Raw genomic sequence first — 25,121 nt, 5'->3', positions numbered from 1 at the left:
TTCTAGTTTTTTATACATGACACGTATGTGGTGTCATTTTCACCGTTTGAAGTCATTTGAACTCTTAACTCCCAACTAGAAAACTGTTAACTCATAGATCCGCTCCTGAGCAAAATTATCAACCTACCCAGCAATCTGAGGGAATATCAGGCTGCTTAGCAGTGACAGATATTTCAATTTGCTCAGCATTGACTGCCTGCACATCAATAACAACCCTTCATTGTAAAAATCAAAACCAAAACATTGCCGTCTTAGACTCCTAGCCTCATTGAAAACATATCCATCCTCATACTCACTGAAGACATAGTTGGCTAGTTTAATCTAGTTAATGTGTATATTATGTAGTTAACCCATAAAAATATCTAATTTCCACTTACCAATTCAACAAATTCTAAACTATTATTATTATTATTATTATTATTATTTCAATAAAAAAAAAGGGGTCATATCAAAAAAAATGTGTATTCTGTTCCCTAATGAGTATCCTTAGCTATATATACATCTGGGCCACCCCCCCCCACTCAAACTCATGATAGGAGTATGTACAATCATGAGTTTGCATACATACTGGAAAAGGTGTAACCATAATTCCCACGAGAACAGGAACATGAATCGCATGAGAACACGAATCGCCACAAGAACACGAACAAATACCCACGACCACGAATCAGCATGAGAACACGAATATAAACCCACGACCACGAATCACCATGACCATGAAAGCACCACAAAAAGGCACCAAAAACAATAAACCAAGCTATTCAAGGGTGATCCCAATCTACTTCCATAAAAGAGGAACTAGGGGCAGAAGAAGCAGCGGGCACAGAAACAAATGTTGATCCTGTATGTCCAAAAGTTGTTGCATTGCCTGCAACTGTAAAGTCAAAGCTGCGACTTCATTATCTGATGCTGAAGTATTAGGTTGAGAGTGAGACAAGTGAAGTGACGATGGACTCAGAGTGGGTGGAATGGGTGGATTACGTTGTTGTTGAGAGGTCTGGACACCCCTTCCAAGTTTAGGACAATTAATGGCCCAATGCCCCGGTTCATGACAATATCACTCATCACTAGGTTGAGCTCCACGAGGCTTCCACTGGCGAGAATTATTAAATTGTCGATGAGGAGTTGTAAAAACTGTCGGAGTTAGTTGAGTAGACAACCAACCAGCTTGAGTTTTCAGTCTTTCCTCCGCAGCTAGTAATTCACTTATAACAGTGTCAAGATCAGGCAAAGGACTCCCAGGACTCCTATGTAAAATAGAGCCTCTAATCGATTTGAATTCATCTCAAAGAGCAAGAAAAAACTGGAAGAGCTTTTGCGTCTTTCTTTTATCGGGATAAGGCTTGAAAGCTAACAATTCAGGAGAGTCTATCATGTCGAGTTGATCCCAAATTGTTGTCATCTCGTGAGAGAACTGCTGAATACTTCGGTTTTCTTGACGTGTCGCCCTAATGTCAATCTCTAGTTTAAACTCTTTAGCATAGCTTGACTTACTGAAAATCGTTTGCAAATGATCCCAACATTTCTTAGCAGTGTCAAACTTAGACAACTCTATTTGAATGGTCTTGTGAACAGAGTTGTTAATCCACGTAATGATCCGAGCATTGTTCCTCTCCCACTTAACCTTATTTTTGACATAATCAGGTTGCTTGTCATCTAGGGGTTCAAGAAATGTGCCAGTGATAATGTCCCACACTTATCTACTTAACAAGAAAAACTTCATCATCTTGGCCCAAACTGGATAGTTTGTGCCATCCAGAATTTGACCAATACCACGTAAATAATCATTATTGTCTGCCATAACATAAACACGTAAAGAAATACTCAAGGAAGCACCAAGAACACTAATCAAATTCCCATTCAAATCCAGCCAACAGTTACTAAAATCATCAATCCACTACAAACAAAAAAGTAACTTAACATAATCAAACCTGAGAATAAAGACGTCACAATCGAACCAGATCCATTGCCAATGAAGATAACGGTGAAATCTTTATTTTAATTATCACTCCATTTGAACAAATTGTGCATTGCTTCCAAAGATTTTGAGTGAATCAGACATTCCCACAAAAAAAGAAATAAAAAATAAGACACAAGACACAAGACACTCAAAAGGACCGAGATTTTATTCAACTCAAAAGCAAAGCCAATGAAAACATATCATAATACTCCACCAAATAAACATCATTTATGCTGCCAAAGTCTCACATATCACTACTCAGAAGATCAACTCGACCCATTAAGAATCAGCAAAAATATGGACGAGAAACATTTTGACCACTTGGATCACGCTTTGATACCATATTATCTTATTGAATAGTGTGAGTACCTAATATTCATGTCCAATGAATATCAGGCACGTGTCCATCACCAAAGACAATTAGCTCGTGCTAAACGAACTAGAGTCACCATCTCCAGCACGCTAAAACGAGTGACCAAAGCCATAACTGATAAGATCTCTACGTTACACTCAGTTCGTGGTCAACCAAGCAACCCAAGAGACAAGTCACCTTCGGTTACACATGAGCACTAAATATCATCAATGAATGGAGCACCAAAAGTGGATCTCATTTAATTGATATTAATGGAGTACTAAAAAGAGCTATAAAGCACAAGAAGGTGACCAAAACAGGGGAGGAGAATTCAATACTTCTTCTCCACTCTCCATCTTCTTCGTTCGCCATCGATTATTCAATCATAGAATTCAAACAATGAACTACATTTGACTTTATTCCAGTTTGTCAGAGAACTGGATACGTGAAACGATTCGATCCTTCAACTTCGATCACAACATCATTCTCTCAAAATTTCTTACACACGTAAGGTTCGCCCAATAAGGACCGTTACAAATAGTACAAAAAGACCTTTACAAATAGTACAAAAAAGATTACAAAAGTTGGTCTCACAAAAGTGAGTATCCTTAGCTATATATACATATGGGCCAGACCCTAACATATCCTAATAGAAATCACACCTAAGCAAAGTTTACTGCTAATTAAGCCTTTGGAATGTTTGCTTCAACAATTAACGACCATATGATATTAATATTGAAGATCTTTGTTTACTCACCAAAGGACTTGGAAACACCTCTCTCCTAAGGGCTTCAGAGCTTCTGGATCATAACAAAAGATCCCCACAAAACCAAATCTAAAGTCAGATATATGGAAGGCAAGGACATTATAGAAATAGTATTTGTTCGATTGAACTCGGTTATGTTGAGCTGCCTACGTATCGAGTTCTTTAGTGAACTCGAATCAAGTCGGACGTAGTTCAAACTTTTGATTGGTTGACTGGATGGGAGATGGAAATAGATGATCGAGAAGATGGAGAATTGGCCTCCCTTGAGAATGGAGAAGACGCCTCCTTTTATAGGCGTAGATCCCCTTTTTGCGCTGTCTTAATGATTGTTTTTACTCCTGTCGTTACGAAGTAATGATCTCTCATTAATGATGTTGTTGATTAGCTTGCAGCGGTTACATTTCCTAGGTCATTTGGACGACCTGACCTTAGCTCGTATGCACGACCTACTTGTAGTCTGGAAACTTGGTCTGCCACTGAGAGTTGAGGTTACTGACAAACATCAAACCATCGCTGGTCGTAAATATATTTAGTACTAGGTAAACTTTTAAACCTCGAGCTCCCAAAGGTTGGGATAACTCATCAGTAATCACATATCAATATATCGGTAATGCCAACATATATATATTTTCGCGGATAATGTACCGACATATTTCTATTCCAATACGATATTTCGTAACAGTATCTATGAATAGGTAGATTCCTTCAAATATAAATCTTAAAAAAAACAGCCACCTTAATTCGGCATTGTTGACGATATGAAGCTGTGCAAATTTTTCATGGTTTCTTCAGTGCTAGTAGTTTTCTTCATTCTCTCCACGTCAGGTAATAAGATAAACAGAAAACAAATCTAGTATGTAGATCAAATAAATTATCTTTTTTTTTTTTTTTTTTGTGCAGTTTGGGCGAAGAAATCCGGGGATGTAACAGATCTGCAGATTGGTGTCAAGGTCTAATTTCTCATTACTGGAAATTTATTTGTTATTATTATTTTATTTTGTTTAGCTGACACCTGTTTTGTAATGGGCAGTATAAGCCAGACACTTGTGAGATTCAGGCTCATAAAGGTGATAAAATCAAAGTACACTATCGGGTAAGCGATTAGGCAATTCATTTTGATTAAGTTATTAATGTTATCTGTGTTGAGTAATAATAATTTTGATTCATAATGCAGGGAAAACTTACAGATGGGACTGTATTTGATTCCAGTTTTGAAAGGGGTGATCCTATTGAATTTGAACTTGGTAGCGGTCAAGTAATTAAAGGTGCGTAAAATCACCAATTTCAGAGCTAGTTCATTGTTTGTGTTCCCTTTTAGTTTACGTGCGTGTACACTGATGATAAGATTGGGAGTGCGCAGATTTACACAATTACTAGAGTTGGTGAATATTACAGTGAATGTGAGGATAGAAGGAACATAAGCATTTTTACGTGGTCACGGTACCCCTGATTTGTAGTATACAGTAGGGAAAATGGTGTTGAGGATTTCTAAAAGCATTGCTAATTGTAAGTTGAAAATTGTAATAAACTTGACTTTCTGAAGCTATAACGATAACGTATCATTGTCATATGATATATCAAATATCTTTAGTACGATTGCAGCTTTGGAGATTTTGATGAGAGCCTTAGAAGACCTACTAGCTTTGTCAAGATTTAAACTACTGGCATGGACTATAGGGAAGAAAAGATGAAGATGCCATAATGCAAAATCCTAATGTAGAAATTTGGGATATGGCAATGCGAATATTTTTATATGTAGCTTCTGTCTTATTTTTATTACTTTCAAAGTTGTAAATTACTATATATCCTTAGGATATCTCTTTTTCCTGAACAAGGGTCTAAGTAGAACTCTGGTTTGTGTCATCTAACTCAACATTTTTAATTAGGCAGCTTTATAAGTTCATGCTCGTTATAAATTCTCTTTGAAAATTGTTTGATGCGACAAGTTTGCCTTCTTTGCCTTCTTTTCAGGATGGGATCAAGGTATCTTGGGCATGTGTGTTGGGGAGAAGCGCAAGTTGAAAATACCTGCAAAGCTTGGTTATGGGGAACAAGGATCTCCACCAACCATCCCAGGTATGACCCAGATTATGTTTTTCCAGGTTTTATTTCATGGTCTTGTTATGATTCTACTTTTAAAAGGAGGTGCAGACGTTTGATTGGTTTGTAGTGAAAGTGGCACATTATATGAGTTTCTAGTTTTTCTGTTTTTTGGGAATTACTGGTGGTATGTCTCGTGGTATCCTAGTACCATACCGTAAAATTGGAACTGGGAACGTATTTTTTAATTCCATTAACCTTAAGACCACCATGAAAGCTTTTTGTGCATCATGGTTTCTTAAACACCCCATTTAGTGACGCGAAATAAACAAATGACTAAAATGCACGCACACAAAAACAATACCCTTATTCGCAGGTGCTTGCTTCTAGATAAGTTTAGACTTCGTCTTGTTTGAGTTCTTATGTGTTTGTTGTTCCATGACAGGTGGAGCCACACTTATTTTTGATACTGAGCTTGTTGCTGTGAACGGAAAACCATCAGGTGGAGGAGAAGAAAGTTCCAGTGAGCTATAGTTCAGAAAAGTTAGAATCTTATTTTGGTTTATTTTGGTAGCTCTTTATGTGCCGTTTTCGGTCATCACTTGTTATTCTAGTTTGGTATGTCCACTCAGTCGTGAACGTGGGTATACTCTCTGTAACAGTTTTCATTCCGAACGTATCTCCATCCTTTTGAAAGAAATAAGTACAAGAGGAAAGGGAAATAAGTAAAATGAATTTAGTGGATTAGTTTTGAACTTATCTTTCAAGAATAGAATTTAGATTAAGATTAACTAGAGTGAAAAGTGAATGAATTACTAATGTTCGCAGGAAAAAAAAAGTGAATATTGACTATGGCATCTTCCAACGCATGAGCAAACCAATATCTTTATTACAAATCATGAATCCATCTGTATGAGGAGGCAACTTTACAGTTCTTTGGGTGTTTATTTTTTCTTCTGTATTATCCACAACAACTTTAGAACCAATTGATAGATACAATCCAAGGAAAGAAAAAGTAAAAAAATCCACAACAAGAAGACTGCATTATTGAGCATACAGTATATCGATTTAAGATCGATAGGAGTACTATATATGGGTATCATTTTGAATGGTGTCTGTCAACAAATGTTCCATTCTTTCTTCATCAAGGCTTTCAGCTGAGAGACCTGACTTTCTGGCACAGTTATGGTCACAGTCCTACCTCCATTACGACTTGGAAGAACTAAAAGGACCCCTTCATCTCCAACTCCATGAGCTATATAATTTGCGAAAACCGGCTTCATCCCTTTCAACTCCAACCCGTAAAGATTGGCCTCTTCTAGATCAACAAAAGTCAGGTTCGCTCCGTATACTATAGAATCCGCTAGGCCTTGATTCTTTTCAGCCACTTGTTCAATTTGGCTGCTTTCATCCACCTTTTGATCCATGATCAGTGCTGCCAGTTCCATTGCTCCCAAATTCGCAATGGAGTAATCTACCTTTATGACACTCAATATGGGGTTGTTCCCCAAACGCCCTTTTGTTTTGCTTCTACAAATGGTCACAATACTTGGTTCGGATTCTCCTCTGATTTTAGCCAAACATTTCCAAAGCACAGCTGAAATTGAAACAAAATGAGAGAGCTTGCCATTTTGACTTTGGCCAGATAACTTTGACTGCAGTTCAGTCAATTGGGTGGCCGTTATTTGGAAGGACAGTGTTCCCATTTTGCAATTATTGGGAGTTAGCCAATGGTCTCCAACCGGGTCAACCTGTTTCACTGAAAGTGGAAAGGTTGACAGGTTTTCATTGGCCGATATCTGAACTTGGGTTTGGAGTTGAGATTTTTTTTGGTCCAGAGATTTAGGTAGTTGGTTCTCAGTAGCCAACACTTGACCCCACGCATTCATGAATTCAGTTGCTGAAAATGCATCTCCAAGGATGTGAGCCCATCTTAGCCCAACCGACATCCCCCCGCATTTGAACCCAGTTATCTGGACAAAATCATGAAAAAATAACAAAATTTTCGTTGATTAGTTTAATGATTTTCATTTGGGGCTGTCACTCATATGCAATCATTTGCTCTATCTCAAAACGAGGCCTGACAAATTCAGAGCTTATACAAGCATAGATATTCACTCATTCCCTGCGTCTTTCTCACTCCACGAGCCTGAACTGGAAGACAACTTGTGGACTTTGTGACTTGGTTGTAACAAAGGAGATGGAATGAGTCTAGTACTCTAGTCACTACAGGCTTACGGCACGTACTGACGTACATGGCATAATTGATCAGATCTCTGTCGTGATTATGTCTTGACACTTGATAACGACAAACATGGTCCTTAGTATATTACTACGCTCTGTATGTTTTTTTCCATAAAAACACAACTTAGATTTAAGCATCGAGGAGAAATCATAATCTCATGCATACAGACATACAGTAAAGTTGGATCCAAATTTTAAATTTTGGTGTCAGGAAACACATTCAGTGCATGATTTGACCTCTAGCCTGTACCATATCGCGGACACATGCAATCGGTTTCAGTCTGTCACTAACTCACCAACACCATCCACTAGGTTTAAATGGAGAAATGAATCTACTAACTTCCAGTGTTCATAGGCTCATACAGCAAATTATAAATGCTAGTGTGTGTGGTTGACAGGTTGGTGACAAACTGGATTTACTTCTAAATTCAAATAGATTAAAATAATGGCTCTTATTTCTCAGTGATTAAAATACAAACGTAATGCATAAGTAAATGGTTGTCTTCACTTCAATGGTTTTTCCTCCTCTATATGATGATCATTACTATAATTTGTACCATTAACTGATAATTTGTGTGTCTGTGTGGTGCAAATTAAAACAAAGCTAGCAAAACATACCTGAATCATGACCAAAGGAGAAAGTGTTAATTCAGGACCAATAACTTGATTGTAAACAAGACGATTCTGAAGTGAGCAATCGTTCAACTCTAGAAATTCATTCATACTCATGTCACACTTAGCTTCAATAAATCTCGCACCACAATCGTTGCATTTAATAAAGGGTCGACCTGACTCGGACCTTCTTAACCTTCCACAAGGCATATAATAAAGGTCTAGCCAATAAAACATGGACTCCTTAATTTTGTAAATGGTGAGCCCTTGGACTGCTGCTTTGCTAAAAAAGTAAACTCCTCTAAGGTAATGTAGTTTCATGACCAAATCCATGTTAGAAGGCTCGTGAACCACATCAGGTCCAGTTACGGTAGCTGGTCCAACCGACGACAATTTAACGTCATAAAGGAGGTTTTCAACATCTGGAGAAACCATGGTGGTGACTGGTGATGAAGTGAGCTGAAGGAAGAGAAAAAAAAATAATGGAGTGGAGTGACTGCAGTGGTGAGTTTTATAGGCTAATATTTCAGTGCACTTGGATCAATTTATTAGGGGGGAAAGTGGAGAGAGCCGTTGACAAGGATTTGATAATAAAGTAATAAAATGGTTGGATAGTGCCATATAGGAAACTCTAGTGTATATCCATATTAATCTGGATTTGGGTCTGCTTGTGTTTCGCCCATAGGATGATGCTGTGATTAGGGCTGTCAATGGGTTTCAATAATCCGATAACAGATCCGAACCAAACTAATAAAAAACGGTTTGGGTTGAGATAATTTGATTTATTTTCTACTGATTTGAAATTGAACCGAACCGATAAGATATTGATTTGGTTTTGGGTTTATTCTCCACCGAACCGATATGAACCTGAACCGATAAAATGACATTTTAGTAATATTTATAATTAATTTTGTATGTGTTTATCAATTATGTTATTGAAATTAATTGATTTAATTTAAGATTTAATTGATTTTATAGTTTTCAGTTTGGGTCGATTCGGATTTGGTTTGTAATATTTCTTATCAGTTTGGTTCGGTTCGGTTTTGGATTCTCAATTTTCTTATCAGTTCAGTATGGTTTCGGGTTCCTAACTTTCTTATCAGTTCGGATTTGGATTTTTCAAAATCCGACCCAAACCGATCCATTGACAGCTCTAGCCGTGATGCATTTACTTTGATGAATCCAATTAACAAAAGCTGGATATGGGTATGGGTAATGGGTATGGGCGTATGGCTAGGGGTAGGGGACGAGTTAGCTGGAACTATAAATGGCAGTATTTAATAGCTTTAGCTGGAATTGACGAGTCCTTCCCCCAACGGCAAAACACGGAAGTTATTTCACTAGTTCACACTACTTTTCATTGGATTTGGCCTGTAGATGGGCGTAGAGTTTAATTAAAGTGCCCCCTAACGGAAGGAATCCCTTTAATGGTGACTGCTCCTAGTCATGGATTAGAGGGTGGCAAGAGTTCCCAAAATTTTGGAAAAACAATTATTATATGGTATAATTAGTTAAAATGTTGTAAAAAAATGTTTGAATTTACAAAGCTCTGTCACCCCAAATTTTTTTTTGTAAGTTTGAACCATAGTACAAAATATCGTGATATTTGTCAATATCTATCTAGATTTCAAAAAAATATATATAAATATCACAATATGTTCAGAGATATATACGACTGCAAATATCAATGATATTTTAACAATATTTGTGATATTTAGAGATATTTGGCGATATTTTGTGTATGTAACAATTTTATTTAATATTTACTATTATATTTTAAATAAATATAAATAATATATCATGATATATCAAGAAATATCCACAATATCCATAATATTTGTCGATATTTGCATATGAAACAAAGTCAAATATCTCTAAAGAAAAAAATATATCTACGATACATATTGAGAAATTAAATATCGATAAATATCTATATCCTGATATTTTGTAATATGGTTTGAACTACTGCTCCGCCCTATAAGAGTTGCCACCCCAAACTCAGATTTATGGCTTTGTCTCTTGCTACTCCATTAAAGCAAAAATAACGAATAGCCAGTGCTAGTCAGTGGTCACACTCCTCCACTTTCTTTTTTTAGTAGGACACATTTAATTTCTATTTCATCAAGCCAAAAGATGATGCAACATTCTGATCTCTAACTTACTTACATGATAAGTTGATAACTAATGTAAAATGTGCATTCCTCGTTTTGAATTGCGCCTGTTGGTAGCTTTCAAGTCGCAACATAACACTGGTTTGAACCTGGAACCAAAGGCTAGGGCCGCCGGTCTGCTGATCAGACTCAATTGCGGGATGTCATCAAAACCAATTGGTCTGCGATTGGAATACTAGCTCATCGGCTTTAATTTGAATAGACTGATCACCCATATCAAATTATTTATAGAACCTACTCATAGAAAAAAATAATAGAACCCCGACCGGTGTAGCCAAATAATTGACATAGCATACCTAATTAAATTTAATGGAATTTAAATAAATTATGGTCCTACTTATTTAATCAAAATTTCAACTCTTTCTTATACCTTGCTCAACAGGAAAATGTTTTACTAGATGAAATGAATTATTGTTTTGGCCCCAGAAACATGTTCTTGTGTATTTAAAGCATTTTTAGAAGAGAATCCAAAAAAACACCAAATTTTTTAACCAAATCAAACACAAAACCAAAAAAACACCAACCAATTTATGGAGAAACATCAAATATTCGACATCAAATGACGCGATTTTGGATAAACCGCACCATATAGCTCCACGTGGCTTTCTCAAAACCGCACCACTGAAGCCCACGCGGTTTTACAAAAACCGCGCGATATGTCGCATATCAACTTTCTTCTTTATTTTTTTCCCAATCTATCGCGGGTTTTCGCAAAACTGCGTGATTGAAGCCCACTATTTAGCCTAAGCCCATGCGATGTTATAAAAACCGCGAGGGAGATTTGATACAACACCAAAATTGGAACCAAATTTTGGCCGATTTGGTGTTTGGTTTGGTGTTTTTTTAATATTTTCATCAACATGTGTCTCTCCTGAAGATGAAAAAATACCAAATTACTAGAAATTTAGTGTTTGATGCTAGGATTGTATCTCACCTAAAAATACTCTTAGGGCGAGTCCAATGGTTATCAACTCTCTATCCATATTTTCCAAAAAAAACAATGTTATAAGGATAAAGAGTTGGTTTTGTAAATTCAATACGCCACTTCAACTAGTTTTAAATCTTGTGATTTGGAAAGGCACACAAATAAATGACTCCATTTCAAATGGTGCCAAATGACATGTTTTTTTTTAATTCTTGTTCATTATTTGTATTTTCCCATTTGACTCCAATTCATCATAGAATCATTCTTCAAAATCACTCTCTATATTTAAAGATTGAAATCAGCCATTTTCCACTCCACTTTTATGAGGATGCGGACCATTAGACTAGCCTTAGACCCTTAGTAAGTTCACCATCATCTTTTAAGACCTTTCCTTATTAGGTTTTGTCTTATAACAAGTACATGTATTTGAATTTATTTTCCATAATGACAGAAGTGGAGTGGTTGTTATAATAATGCGGCTGTTCAAGGTAGAGTTGATGAAATACAACATGGTCTCATTGCTTATCCACTTTTTGTATGTCCACCCTCAATTCTCAAAAACCACTGGGCCCTCAAGAACATGGGTAGTCCAAAACGGGTCCAATTAGACATTTAGGCCACTGGGCGCCCAAACCCAAGTCCGACCCGATTCCTTTTTTAAGTATGTTGTTGTCTAATTCAATTTATCAAAAAGAAAGAAAAACAAAAAAATGGCAGCAAATTTCTGGGCTTCATCTCACTAGTAATAATAAAAACATTTTTTTTAGCACCCATTTTTGTATTTTTCAATTTATTATTATTATTATTATTATTATTAATAACGTTTTTTTTTTATGGTGCAGCAAACAGCTGATGGAGCAGGAAGAAGTGGATGTGGTTCATTCCCCTGATAAAGAAAAGGGACTCACACTCGATGAATTTAAACTTATTAAGATGCACATGGCCAATTGTAACTTCTCTCTCTCTCTTCTAAAGTGATGGAAGTTTTTATCACGGTGCTAATTTTAGATTACGTTTCCAGATATTGCTAAATTGGCCCAGTCTGTTAAAGTGAGGCAAAGGTATGTTTTTTATTTCTGATCTTCATAATTTTATGAATCCAATATTCTTTGGTGTAATTTGCAATGTGTAATTGAGCTTATGATGTAGGGAACTTCTTATGGTTCAGTTTATCCCTACTATGTGTTAGTAGCATTGTACATTTACCCATTACCTTCCATGAGACTTGTTTAATCCTTTTTTTCCCGTTGTTATTGCTACTTACACGGAGGAAACATGCCTGGAAACCACAATGCCTTGGAAAACTTATACATACCTAGGTTAGGCCATCTTAGAAAACTCCAGATTTTGAACATATTTTGGAGAAGGGTAGTACGTATGGAACACAAAATCGAGGAACCTTGGGTATTGAAATCAATTATAGAAAATTTGGGAGAAGCTGGATGTATCATCAGCAATTCCAACTACTCAACACATTGCAGAATGTTACACATTACATATCAAATGATGTCCTGGCCAATCTCCTTTGTGCATGCTTGCTAGAATGACCACATATTGCCTCATTGTAAATGTATATTTTTCAGTTTGTATAGTCACGAGGTCTGCCAAGAATTGCAGATGGTGTGCATGTATTGATGGACTCATAGTAAACCCTTGTCATGCTCTTGAATCTCATAATTTGAGAAATGTTTCGTGCCTTGTATAATATCTGCCATAGATGATGTTATTCTTTCTCTACCTCTACGAATTCAAGTAATGTCTAATATATGGATGGTGATTCAGGGTCGTAGCTACTGCAGTTACTTATATGAGACGTGTTTACACAAGGTAAGCAAGCATACACGTTTTGACCTTCTGGGCTTATGTAGATTTATTACTTTTGATGATTGTGGTAATTATTTATTTGTCATGGTTATACAGAAATTTTTTGTGTTATGCCACCGATCAGGGAATCAAAGTTATTATTGTGTTATACTCTGAAACATTTAAACATCTCTTGGAATGGAAGAAAATTCAAAATCTGTGCCTCTCAAGTATGATTGCGCTTATCAATTACTTAACAATTGAAAATTTGGATATCTGTAGTTCACATGTAACCAAACATCTCCATGGAATTCTTGGATCCTGTGTCTGTTTAGACTTTAGATGTTCCTATTTTGTCTGCCCATATTGAGGACACGTAACATGTTTTATTTTTGTGTTGCTATTATTCTTACGTAAATCGTGTAGATCTTTCGGGTTTTGAATATTATGGTTATCCTTGTTCTTTGTGATTACATCCGTTATATGCACAATTTAGCGCAGTTAATGTTTATGTTCATAATGGTTTTAGTCCTTCTGGCTTCAATTGAATTTTCAACATCTGCTCTCAGAAAAAGCATGTCAGAATACGATCCACGTCTAGTTGCTCCAACGTGCTTGTACTTGGCATCCAAAGCTGAGGAAAGTACAGTCCAGGCCAGATTACTTGTGTTTTACATTAAGAAACAATGTATGTTTATGTTTTTACTTTTTACCCTGGTAATGGCCCTGTAAATTCTGTAGTTGATGTTCTGCCGTAGCTCAGAATTGCTTATATTGCCATAAGATCTATTTCTCAGTTTCTGTAGTCGTTATATTGAATGCAGATAATGATGAGAAGTATCGGTATGAAATTAAAGATATACTTGAAATGGAAATGAAGATTCTAGAAGCTCTAAACTATTATTTGGTTGTTTATCATCCTTATCGGCCGTTGTCCCAGTAAGTTCAACTTTTTATTATGCATTATTTCCTCTTCAAGTCGTGGGTTGAACAAGTTTTAGTCTGAAATCTCTTTGGACTATAGTGGTATTGGCTTCTTGAATCTGTTTATAGTAACTAACCCTGAATTTGGTAAAGAATAATCCTGGATTGGATATTTTTTTGGTTACTTTGTACGCAGGCATTAACTACGCGCTGGAGGTGAGCCTAGGGGCTATGTTCCCTTAGGCGAGAGGCACTTGGGGTGAGCCTAAAGCTTAGGCATTGGACCTAGTCGAGCCTTTGACTGTGTAGGAACTAGGAAGAAATTAGAAGTTCTGACTTGTAAAAACGTACATAAATTGTGAATTTGTGACCTATTTTTATGTAAAAAACACACCTTAAACGGTAATCGAGTTCATAACATACTTTATATCTGTTGAAATAGAATATGCGTAGTGCTAATTGATTCAACATCCCTGATTCAGTCCATATGGGTTTATAACTATATACAGTTCTGGAGTCTCAGAACAATGATTGTATGGCAATGAATATATTTAAAAAACTTATCATAAATTCTTGAATTTGGGCTTTAAAGAACAGTACTAACTAGCTAATTAATTAACCATAATGCGGAGAAGTGTCTGGTGGCCTACTGGTCAAGCTTTGGAGGTTCGGGCCCAAGGTCTTGGCTTTGGTTCCCACCGTCACTGGGGAAAAGGGGTTCTAAGGGAATTAAGCGGCTAAGGAATAAAGTTTTATCTATATAAAGAAGCATCGTAAGGCAAAAACAGTTAATGCTTCCTTTTGTTGTGTTCTTGATTCAATCTCCTTTAGGATCTATCTTCATTCAATCCCCTATGTTTAGTCTCATACTAGAAACCTTCAGATAAACCTCTTCTTTCTTTTCTTTAATTGGAAGTTTCAATATTTTGTTTTGATTTCCTATTTTGTTGACAGGTTACTTCAGGATGCAGGTATGACAGAGATGACTCAGTTATCTTGGTAAAATCTCTTTGCACATACATCCCAAGTCATATGGTGCATTTATGTTAATTGCATGAACCATGAGTATGATCTTTCGAGCATCAACTCGAAATTGAAGGTGAAAAACCTGAAGTTCATTTTTGAATTATGCAGGGGTCTTGTTAACGATACCTACAAGATGGATCTAATTCTTATCTACTCCCCCTACATGATTGCACTGGCCTGCATATACATTGCAACTGTACTGAAAGAAAAAGACACCACGGCATGGTTTGAAGAGCTCCGTGTTGATATGAATGTGGTAAGTGTTCTTAGAAGTTGTTTTCATTCCCCCCTCCAGTTTTACAGTATTAAATCCCGTAGCTTTTCTCGAGGGGTAAAATCCTGTTATTTGATGCTACACTGTAATTTAAAGCAACTATCTCGAGAGTAGTGAACCTAACCTATGGGATCAACATCTGGTTTCCCTCCTCCTTTCTTTTGGTTATATAAATTCAGTTCTAGCAGTCAGGTTGTCAGGTCTTTTTTAGCAATCTGCACCCATTTCTCATTTTAATGTTTATCTGGAATGACAGGTAAAGAACATTTCTATGGAGATACTGGACTTCTACGATAGCCAAAAAATTCTCAATGAAGAAAGGATAAGTGCCGCTATCAACAAGTTAGCATTAAAGCCGTAGTGTAATATTAAGACGTAATGTAAAATTAGGCCACATTGGTGATGCGTTTAGTCATTCGTGGGTTTATAACAGTAATGGCTATGGGCTCAAATAAGCCATAAGTTATGTTAGTTTATTGTAGCCGAAGCATGTATCATTCATGTTGGAATCTGCTGTGTAAGACTTCCGTATTGGAGCATACTGGGGTGGTTCCCAACTGTTTGCTGAATGCAAGTACTGTTGGAAAGACAGTAATTAGTTTGAATCGATGTTTGTTCACAATCTGATCATTGAACGCTAGTCCTACAGCAATTTGCACATCTCTTGTTTTTTGCCACTTTGCACCATCTGAGTGTTGGTTTGGATGGTTGATACAGCACCATCAACTGTCGGATTATGTGGGAATGGTCACAAATTTTTGTCAAACTCGCTACTTTGGGAACTGATTTTTAGCTGGAACTTGGAAAATTCTTAGGCATGTACACGTGTAGTAGACTGATATGCGTGTAAGTTCAAGGAACATGAAAAATGGTATGTTGCACACTTGCACCAAGGAAAGCATCACGAAGTTTCATACTACAGCTCACTGCCAAGTACGGGTACCAAGTATATACAATCTTTTCATCACAAATTCTGAGCATGTGCAAATATATGCTGATTTAGTCCCCTTGCATTGACATGGTTTCAAGTTTGAACTCCCCACACTTCCACAAATCCCTCATAGCAAGTACGTAGTGGTGAGTTGTTGACAGAGATCTTGGCAAAAAAGGTCTTTCCAATCTAGAAAGAAAGGAAACATGGAACAATATGTTAAAGATCTAAAGAAGAGATTTGTTGCCATGGTTGGAGATGTTAATAAGACTTGGAATAACCGTAAAAACAGTATATCTCATGTTATTATTAAAACACCCCTTTTCTTTGTATTCCATTTTTTCATTTTGGTTTTTACTTTCTTGTTTAGGAGGGAATCAAACTGAGGAGGAACCCGACATGAAAACAATTCAGGTAAAATTATTTTCTCTTTTGAATTATAGCTACTTTCCATTCAGTGTATATGATTTACTAGCTTAAGTTGTTACTCAAGTGCTGGTCTATCTTTTTTGTCATAAGGTAGGTGTTCAAGATAGAGCCATTCAGGTCACGCTGTCGTGCCAAGAGGGACACCTCCAAAAACCAACGCAGTTGCAAAATAATTATGTAGCGCAATATCAGAGAAAGTACATTTCTGTTTGTATTACTTCCTTCCAACTCCAGTGTAACGTATAAATCTGTCCTGATGAGATTTGCATTTGGAAATCTCCATGTTTTTCTTTCACACATTGTCATAGCTAAAACGTTGTACTAATTCTTATGTATGACCACCATCTACTTGTCTCCGTGAATGCTTAAGGTCACGTAGATTAAGGGGTTGAATTGCGCAACTCTATGAAATAGTTGCTTCAAGCTCTCCTCAAAGGCTCAAATTCTAAAGTTTTTCTCTCGAATTCCAAACATAATAAGGGCATTTCTAGGTGGTGGTAGTATACTGTATGAACTAATATTACAACCACCAATCTCACTCGTCTCTCTCTCTCGATTCTTTTTTCCCCTTTTCTTTTCTCTCTCCATCTCTCTTTTATATCTTTTCTCTTCCATGATCTCTCTCTTTCCACGTGTCGCGGCAGTTACCTTGCAGTTAAGGTTCCGCCCTCCATCACTCCATGTCTCGCAGCAGTTACAGAACGGTTGGGATACCGCGGATCTGATCTGGTGCAACCTGGCTCCCCCAGCTATACCGCATCCGGTCCCATTGTGTCCACTAACCTCCTATGTCATGTATTCGTCCTATACAGATGCCCTCTCTCGGTCGTATTGATGGTCCGCGAACTACAATGTGGCCGAGAACTACCCGGTCTCATGCCATACCCCTTTCTTGGAATACTTCTCTTTCTGGACCCATCCACTCTGTCCCCTTATCCTCTTTCCATTAGCACGTGCTCCATGTGTTTCCTCTGTACTGCCAACTGGAAATACGGCGCATGCGCCTCGTTTCTTGTTTCTTCGAAATTCGAGACCAACACGCGTCCCCATTTCCTTGGTCCTCTGCTGGTTAATACCATTATGCCCTTGCCCCTTCAAATCCCGCTCAAATCTCTCTCTTCCCTTAAAACCCTCAACACCCTCAAAACCCTCATAACCAGCAAACCCTTATTACCTCTTCAAATTCCCTTTCTCAAACTCTTTCCTCATCGTTTTCATACTGTTTTCTTCAATAGCTCTCCAAATTTTCTAATCGCCCTCCATAGCTTTGGTCCTCTCTCGTTATTCTGGTTTGTCTTCCCCTTAAACTGTTTTTCTTTTCCTCTCATTATTTGGTATTCACTATTTTTGGACGATTTGCTTCCATCAGTTTCTTCTTTTCTAAGATTGCGCTTCTATCTTTTTGTAAACTTCCTCCTTAGTACTGTTTCCATTATGTCTTCATCGGACTGTGAGGCTATCTGCTCCACCCAATCCTCCGCCACCAAATCCGGCGAATCCGGACCCTCTACCCATAGATCTATTCAGCCCTCCGCGGACCGATCTGAGTCCGCGGACCGATCTGGTTCTACCGATCCCACCGCTGTTCCATCTACTTCTGGAAGGAAACCTTCTCTGCCTCCTCCGCCTTCTTACTACCGCAGACCCAATCTAGATGCCGTTAAAGCGGCTTATGGCATACCTAGTGACGTTATTCTCGAACACGTGTCTGGTGTCACACATTTTCCTCACTTGGTACCACCGCGGTCCGGTTATCTCGTCGCTACTGTAGGACAGATTGCGGCCGGTTTGCGTTTCCCCTTGACTCTCCTTGATGTCGAGGTCTGTAACCATTTCAACATTCCTCCCTGCCAAGGCATAGGTAACTTTTGGCGTGTTATGTATGCCGCCAATCACTACAATTTGACTCACTCCCCCAAAATCCAACTCTGCGATATCCTTTCCCACTTCTATATAAAAAAAAGCACTAAACTGGGGAGTGTGGGATATCAATCCTTCTGCACTCGTCCACAAAAGAAGTCTTTCCTTCTTCACATCACCACCTCTGACAAGGTGTGGCACCAGTACCCGTTGTATGTGTCCGGTAGTTTTTTATCCGCGGACCTCCCTCCAGAAGTTTCTTTGAGGCATCTCCATTTCCTAACAAGTGGTAAGTAAGCAGTTTTGAGTCGCGGTATTTAGATTTCACTTGTCGTTAACTTGTCCTTATTCTTGGTGATGTAGGTTGGAGACCCGATTCGCGATCCCAGGTATACAACGGTGTTTACTCGAAATTTTCCAATCCTCTCCAAGGAACTAGGGAGTGCAGCGTGAAGTCCTCGGTGTCGATCCGGAAAAAGCCACTCCTCTCTTACTTGACCCTTCTCTAAAGACATTGGCAAATACCAAGGCCCCTCTATCGCCTTGCCGCCCCCCAAAGAAAGAAAAGCCAACCATCCCATCTCAAAAAAAGAAAGCGTCCCGCCTACAAATCATTCAACTATACAACCAAAATCTCTCATTCACGAGCCGTTGCCCAACGTGCACTAGTACCGCGGAGACGCTTAACCGCCCGTACTCTGCGTGTGGCTGATTGGGAGGACGAAATTGTTCCTACTTCCGCTCCTCTTACGCCACTCAAATGGGCGTGAACAAGTATAAGCTTTGGGACATGATGAAGACGCTCCAAATGAGGTGTCCCACAAGAGCCCTCCCACCAAAAGGGCTAAAATTTCTTCCACCGCTCCTCCACCTACCACTGGCCGCCATGAACCACCGCGGTCTGCTATATCTTCTCGCCGCCCCAGACAGGAGTCTTCTTCAGCTGGTCCTTTAACCTCTGGCCCTGTTGAAGTGTGGCATCCCAAGTTCAAGGCTAGGGACCGCGATGTTACTACGCAAGACTCGGCTTTGGACAATCCAGCTGTCGCCGCCTCCCTATTTTTCAGCTCTCATCTTCCTCGGGATCAAGCTTACGGAGATTCTGGTACCGTTGCTTCCCATAGGGCCTCCATTTACACTGGATGGGAGAAGGTATGCGTTTTTGACTCAATCGATCACTATCTTTTGTGTTCTTACTTCATTGCGTTATATTTTCCGTGCTACCCTTTAACCCGGTATGTCTCCACAGTTAAGCCTAGATATCGGCTGTGTTTTTGACCTTACCAGACCGATGGAGAACTTGGAGGCGCTAAGCCGGGAGATTAATGGTCCCGATGGTTTGAACGCAAAGTATGCCCAAATGGAGAAGGAAAGGGATGACTTACGGATCAAGGCGGTCAAGATCCATAAGGAGCTTCAGCGGACAAGGACAAGCACCCCGCGACTACGTGTGACAAGTCAATTCTAAAATGGACAACCTCAAAGAGAAGGAGAAGCTTTCTGCTGTAGACAAGGCCGTTCCGATTCAAAACCTCGCTACCAAGAAAATCGCCGCGGGAATTAAAACAACAACTTGATCAACTTTTCGTCTTCTCCCAAAGACCCATTCCTCCATCCTTGGTATTACCAACTGCATCTCGCGGCCGACGCCACCGTACGCCGACGACACCTATGACTAACCCTCACCAATGGAAATGAATGAAAACCCAAAGATGGTCAGTGTCGGTGAAAATGAACATACTGCCGGCGACTAATCCTCAACAAAGATTTATGTCGGATTTCTTTCTTTGTTGATGCCTTTGGATTTGTTTAGTTTGAACAATTTCTTTATGCGTGTAAGAAACAATGTCCTTTGTGTTTGTGAGGAACAATGTCTTTTGAGCTTGATCGAGATATCATTATTGTGTAGTATTTGTCATTTGATGATCCTTGTACTCTTTTTTATTTGCATTTGTATACTCCGTTAGCGTAACATTCGCAAGGGTTGCCCCCAGTTTGATTCGGACACGAAGTCCGGCGAAGGGCTCTCTTCCCGATCTCTTTAATTGTATAGCTGTGAAGCTACTTAGGGTTGCCCCCAGTTTGATTAGGACACGTAGTCCGCGAAGGGCTCTTCCCCGAGCTCAATTGTATAGGCTGAAGCTACTTAGGGTTGCCCCTGTTTGATTCGGACCGCCGAAGTCCGCGAAGGGCTCTTCCCCCTCTCCTCAATTGTATAGCGGTGAAGCTAATTAGGGTTGCCCCGGTTTGATTTGGACCGCGTAGTCCGAAGGGCTCTTCCCCAATGAAGCCGAAGCCAGTTAGGGTTGCCCCGGTTTGATTCGGACCGCGAAGTCCACGAAGGCTATTCCCCGCTCTCTTCATATAGGTTGTGAAGCTAGTTAGGGTTGCCCCCAGTTTGATTGGGCCACGAAGTCCGCGAAGGGCTCTTCCCCCCCGCTCTCTTCATATAGCTGTGAAGCTAGTTAGGGTTGCCCCCAGTTTGATTCGGACACGAAGTCCGCGAAGGGCTCTTCCCCCCCGCTCTCTTCAATTGTATAGCAGTGAAGCTACTTAGGGTTGCCCCCAGTTTGATTTGGACACGTAGTCCGCGAAGGGCTCTTCCCCCCTCTTCTCAATTGTATAGCAGTGAAGCTACTTAGGGTTGCCCCCTGTTTGATTTGGACCGTGTAGTCCGGCGAAGGGCTCTTCCCCCAGCTCTCTTCAATTGTATAGCCGCGGCCGTTTCGTGCATGCAGTTATATTCACCTTTTATTTCATTTTACTATCTACTTCTAACTCATTTAGAAGAATGTTTGTTTATATCATAGTCAAAAAGTAAACAATACAAATAAAGTACTATCACATACGAAAAGATTAAAGAAAGGTCCTAGACATGGAACTCTTTCAGCATTCTAATATTCCACGGTCTCTCTATCTTTTCTCCTGCTACAGTCTGCAATCCATAAGTTCCAGATGTACCCTTTTTACTGATGACATATGGACCTTCCCAGTTTGGCCCCAACTTCCCGTCGTTCTCTATCTTGGTGGCTGGAGTAACACGTCGCAGCACATAGTCACCCACATTGAAATTCCGTGGCTTCACTCGTTTACCATATTGTCTCTGCAGAGTCCGATGGTATTCCTCCAACCGAATCCGGGCTATGTCTCTTTTTTCTTCAACAACATTCAAATTCGGAATATTCTCTCATTCAGGCCACTTTCCAATCGCTTTGTTCTTGTTGTGGACTCTATCATCTCTATTGGTATGATGCCTCTACTCCATATGCCATTCTGAACGGTGATTCATTAGTGGATGTTCGTGGTGTAGTTCGGTATGCCCACAACACATGAGGTAAGTGTTCAGCCCATGCTCCCTTCCGCTCCTCTAGTTTTTTCTTAAGATTATCCATGATAACTTTGTTTGAGGCCTCGGCTTGTCCATTCCCTTCCGGATTGTAGGGGGCTGAGAACCCCTGCTTCACTTTGAACGCTTGAAGGAATTTCCGAACTTTCTTCCCTGTAAATTGCGTCCCATTATCCGCTATGACTGTATGCGGCAATCCAAACCTGCAAATGATATTCTCCCATAGGAATTTGATCACATTTTCTTCCTTGACTGTTCTAAATGCCACGCCCTCAACCCACTTGGTAAAGTAATGCATTGCCGCTAACATGAACCTTCTTTTACCGCTTGCCATGGGAAGCGGCCCAACTATATCCATTGCCCACATTGCGAACGGCCAGATACAGTACACGTGTAACATCTCGGCCGGGCGATGAATCGGTGGTGCAAACCTCGGCATTTTATGCATTTTTGGCATACTCGGGCATCTCTCTTCATGTGTGGCCAAAAGTATCCCCTGGGAGAGCAATCGGTGTGTGGTTGTTAAGCCCCGCTGAATGACTTCCACAATCTCTTTCATGCATACGCGGCGGTTCACGAACATCGCGGATTCTATGCATTTTAGCATAGGTCCTCGAAACTTCTCTTATATAGGCTCCCGCCTAATAGAGTGTATCTTTGGCTCATCTATTCTACGCCTTTCCCGTGTGTTTTCAATTTCCATCCCCATCAGGAAAGTCTTGATGGGCACTATCCAGTCAGGATCAATCTCGGTGGTAAGACAAACATACTCCCCTTCCGCGGTACTGGGCTTGTCCAACACCCTTTATTTCAATTGATCGCCCTCCGATCCTGGTAATACCGCCGCAACATAAGCTAATGCATCGGCATGTCGATTTTCTCCAGCGATTCAAATGAGTAAATTTGATCTTCTTGAATTTGCTTTCGCTTTCCTTTGTAGGACCTCCGGTATCTTGCCATCCTCGGGGCGGCAGAGCCACAAAACCCCCGTTCACCTGGCACACCACCAGGTTAGAATCAGAGTAAACAGATAATTCTCTCACGCCGAGGTCCTGTGCCAAATCTAATCCTGCTATCACAGCTTCATACTCTGATTCATTGTTTGAAGCTGCGAACCCTAGTTTCATTGACAATTCCAGCCTAGTATTCTCCGGGGTCACCAGGACTACGCCTATTCCGTTCCCTGTATCCGTAGCAGAGCCATCTGCGAAAACTCTCCATCCATTTCGTTCATCCCATGGGTCCAAGGGGTCGTGGTTAGTCTCTCCTTCGTGATCCATTACCATCTCCTCACCCCACGTTGGGTCCTCGGCTGGGAATTCTGCCAATACCTCCGCCATTGCTTGTGCTTTTTCTCTTGGTAATGAATTTCATAGCAACTCAAAGATACCCATTTTAGCATTCTTCCGACTTCTCCGCCCTCAAGGCTTGCTTGAGAGGCAAATTTGTTCACGACAACCACATCGAGTATGCCTCGAAATAAGGCTTCAACTTTAAAGGCGAGAAAATACCAAAGCCAAAGCGTATTTCTCGTCTATTCGGTCTCTGCTTCTAACATGGTCTTGCTTTGAAAATACACACCGGCTTTTCTACTTTGTCAACCACGCAGCACCAAGACCGAACTCACGGCGTCTCAAACTCCCAAGTACTGAAATAGTTTTTCCCCCGATTCGGGTTGCGATAATAAAGGTGCTTTCCTAGATAACTCTTCAACTCTTGGAAGGCTTCTTCACATTCCGCCGGTCCAATTGAAGTCTTGTGATTTCCTTAATAATCGATATAGAGGTCGACATTTATCCGAGGACTTCGATATGAATCGATTAAGTGCCGCTTACTCTCCCTGCTAAGCTTTGCACCTCTTTTCACATTCGAGGGGACGGCATTTCTATCGCTGATCCGATCTTCAGATTTGCCTCTATACCGCGGTGTGTAACTATATAACCTAAGAACTTTCCGAAGTTACCCCAAAAGTACACTTCGGGGGTTGAGTTTCAGTTTATGTATTGCGCAGTATATGAAAAGTTTCAAGACCTTCCAAGTGTTCCTCTTCCGACATACTCTTTTCCACCATATCATCAATATATATCTCCATCCCTTCCTAATCTTGCCTTGAAACATTCTTTCTCCTAATCTCGGAATGTCGCCCTGCATTTTTAAACCAAAGGGGCATCCCCGTGTAACGATGACGCCCCCTCCACCACGAACGTGGTCTTTTCCCTGATCCGGGCGTGCATCGCGACTGATTATATCCCATGGGCGCGTCCATGAAAGAGAACACTTTGTACCCTGCTGTTTCATTCCACCCACCGCTTTCGTCCACTCGGCATCGGGTAACAATCCTTTGGGCACTCCTTGTTCACATCCGTGAAGTCAACACACATCCCGACATTACCATTCTTTTTCGCGGACCGTGACTACGTTGAGACAACCATTCTCGTATTCGACCTCCCTTATTATTCCCCCCCTTTCAATCGTGCCACTTCCTCGCGAATAGCCTCGGATATTTGGGGCGTAAACTTCTCATCTTCTGTCTAACCGCTTGGCATTTTCATTCATATGTAAATGGTGGCATGCAAACTCGGGTTTAAACCCTCGATATCCTCAATAATGCCCGCGAACACACTTGAATTTTCTCGTCAAGAACTGCACTAGTTTCTTTTTCCATTCTTCGGGGCAAATCAGTCCCTATGGATGTAAATTTCTCTTCAACTTCGCTCCTAAGTTCACTACTTCAATCGCATCCAATGTCTTTGGTCCCAACGGCGATTCACACCCTTTTGTCATCGTTAAACTTCCTCAGAATCGCTATGAAAATCCTTGTTCCCGTCTGCGAAACCCTTTCTTTGTACCTCGAACGAAACTCTTCACCGTGATCCGTTGGATGTTCTCATACGCCACCATGATCCCCCGATTTAATATGTTCCCCATTGGTAGGAAGCGGATCACTTGGTAATATGTCGATGGAATTGCTTTCATTTCGCGAATCCATTTTCTTCCTAAAATTGCATTATCTTTGCGGACGCGATATCCACCACCATGAATCTAGTGAATACCGCCGACGGGACTGCGGTCACGGGCGGCGTAACTTCCTTGGGCTCCGTCATCTTACCGCTTGAACCCATACAAGTTGGTTTTGGGGAACCTTCAATCGGCTGCCGTCGATGTTCATCTCCTCCATGGCCCCTTTAAATAATAAATCAACCGAACTCGCCGCCGCATCTATTAACACCGCCCGAACTAGATAATTCCCCATTGCTATGGTGATTACCAAAGGCGTCCTCATGCGGTGTAATTATCGGCTCCAAATCTTTTGGGGTGAACATAATGATCCGCCCGGCCATCGCGGCTCCACTAACTAACAGCGGTACACTCACCACCTCATTAACCCGTTGTCGTCCTTCCTTACCTTGTCCCCTAATTCCTCCCCGTGAGTCTCTCCACTAAAGATGACATTGATC

At 40.1% G+C, this 25,121-nt stretch overlaps 3 protein-coding genes and 1 long non-coding RNA gene across 4 annotated transcripts; 3 read left to right on the top strand and 1 right to left on the bottom strand.

Moving 5' to 3' along the window:
- Positions 1–3,789: 3,789 nt before the first annotated feature.
- LOC147500665 (FK506-binding protein 2-like) lies at positions 3,790–5,877 on the top strand. The gene is made up of 6 exons (XM_086562281.1): positions 3,790–3,903; positions 3,979–4,028; positions 4,109–4,171; positions 4,253–4,343; positions 5,050–5,154; positions 5,564–5,877. Exons 1-6 carry the CDS (start codon positions 3,837–3,839, stop codon positions 5,650–5,652), a joined length of 465 nt encoding a protein of 154 aa, XP_086418407.1. The 5' UTR covers positions 3,790–3,836; the 3' UTR covers positions 5,653–5,877.
- Positions 5,878–5,987: 110 nt separating this feature from the next.
- LOC147500664 (protein ECERIFERUM 26-like) lies at positions 5,988–8,494 on the bottom strand. Its single transcript, XM_086562280.1, has 2 exons — positions 7,981–8,494; positions 5,988–7,091 (listed from the first exon to the last, which is right to left on the bottom strand). The coding sequence occupies exons 1-2, from the start codon at positions 8,407–8,409 to the stop codon at positions 6,237–6,239; spliced, it is 1,284 nt and encodes a 427-aa protein (XP_086418406.1). The 5' UTR covers positions 8,410–8,494; the 3' UTR covers positions 5,988–6,236.
- Positions 8,495–11,656: 3,162 nt separating this feature from the next.
- LOC147500663 (cyclin-C1-1-like) lies at positions 11,657–15,702 on the top strand. Its single transcript, XM_086562282.1, has 9 exons — positions 11,657–11,812; positions 11,913–12,019; positions 12,092–12,131; positions 12,853–12,897; positions 13,443–13,561; positions 13,698–13,812; positions 14,752–14,796; positions 14,932–15,079; positions 15,354–15,702. Exons 1-9 carry the CDS (start codon positions 11,781–11,783, stop codon positions 15,456–15,458), a joined length of 756 nt encoding a protein of 251 aa, XP_086418408.1. The 5' UTR covers positions 11,657–11,780; the 3' UTR covers positions 15,459–15,702.
- Positions 15,703–16,181: 479 nt separating this feature from the next.
- LOC147500662 (uncharacterized) lies at positions 16,182–16,801 on the top strand. Its single transcript, XR_015196464.1, has 2 exons — positions 16,182–16,442; positions 16,552–16,801. It is a non-coding gene; the product is annotated as an uncharacterized LOC147500662 (long non-coding RNA).
- Positions 16,802–25,121: the final 8,320 nt, after the last annotated feature.

The sequence above is a fragment of the Coptis chinensis genome, chromosome 5 (assembly GCF_015680905.1).
Source record: "Coptis chinensis isolate HL-2020 chromosome 5, ASM1568090v1, whole genome shotgun sequence".
Taxonomy (NCBI): Eukaryota; Viridiplantae; Streptophyta; class Magnoliopsida; order Ranunculales; family Ranunculaceae; genus Coptis; species Coptis chinensis.
This window is presented reverse-complemented; position numbering and strand designations above follow the sequence as displayed.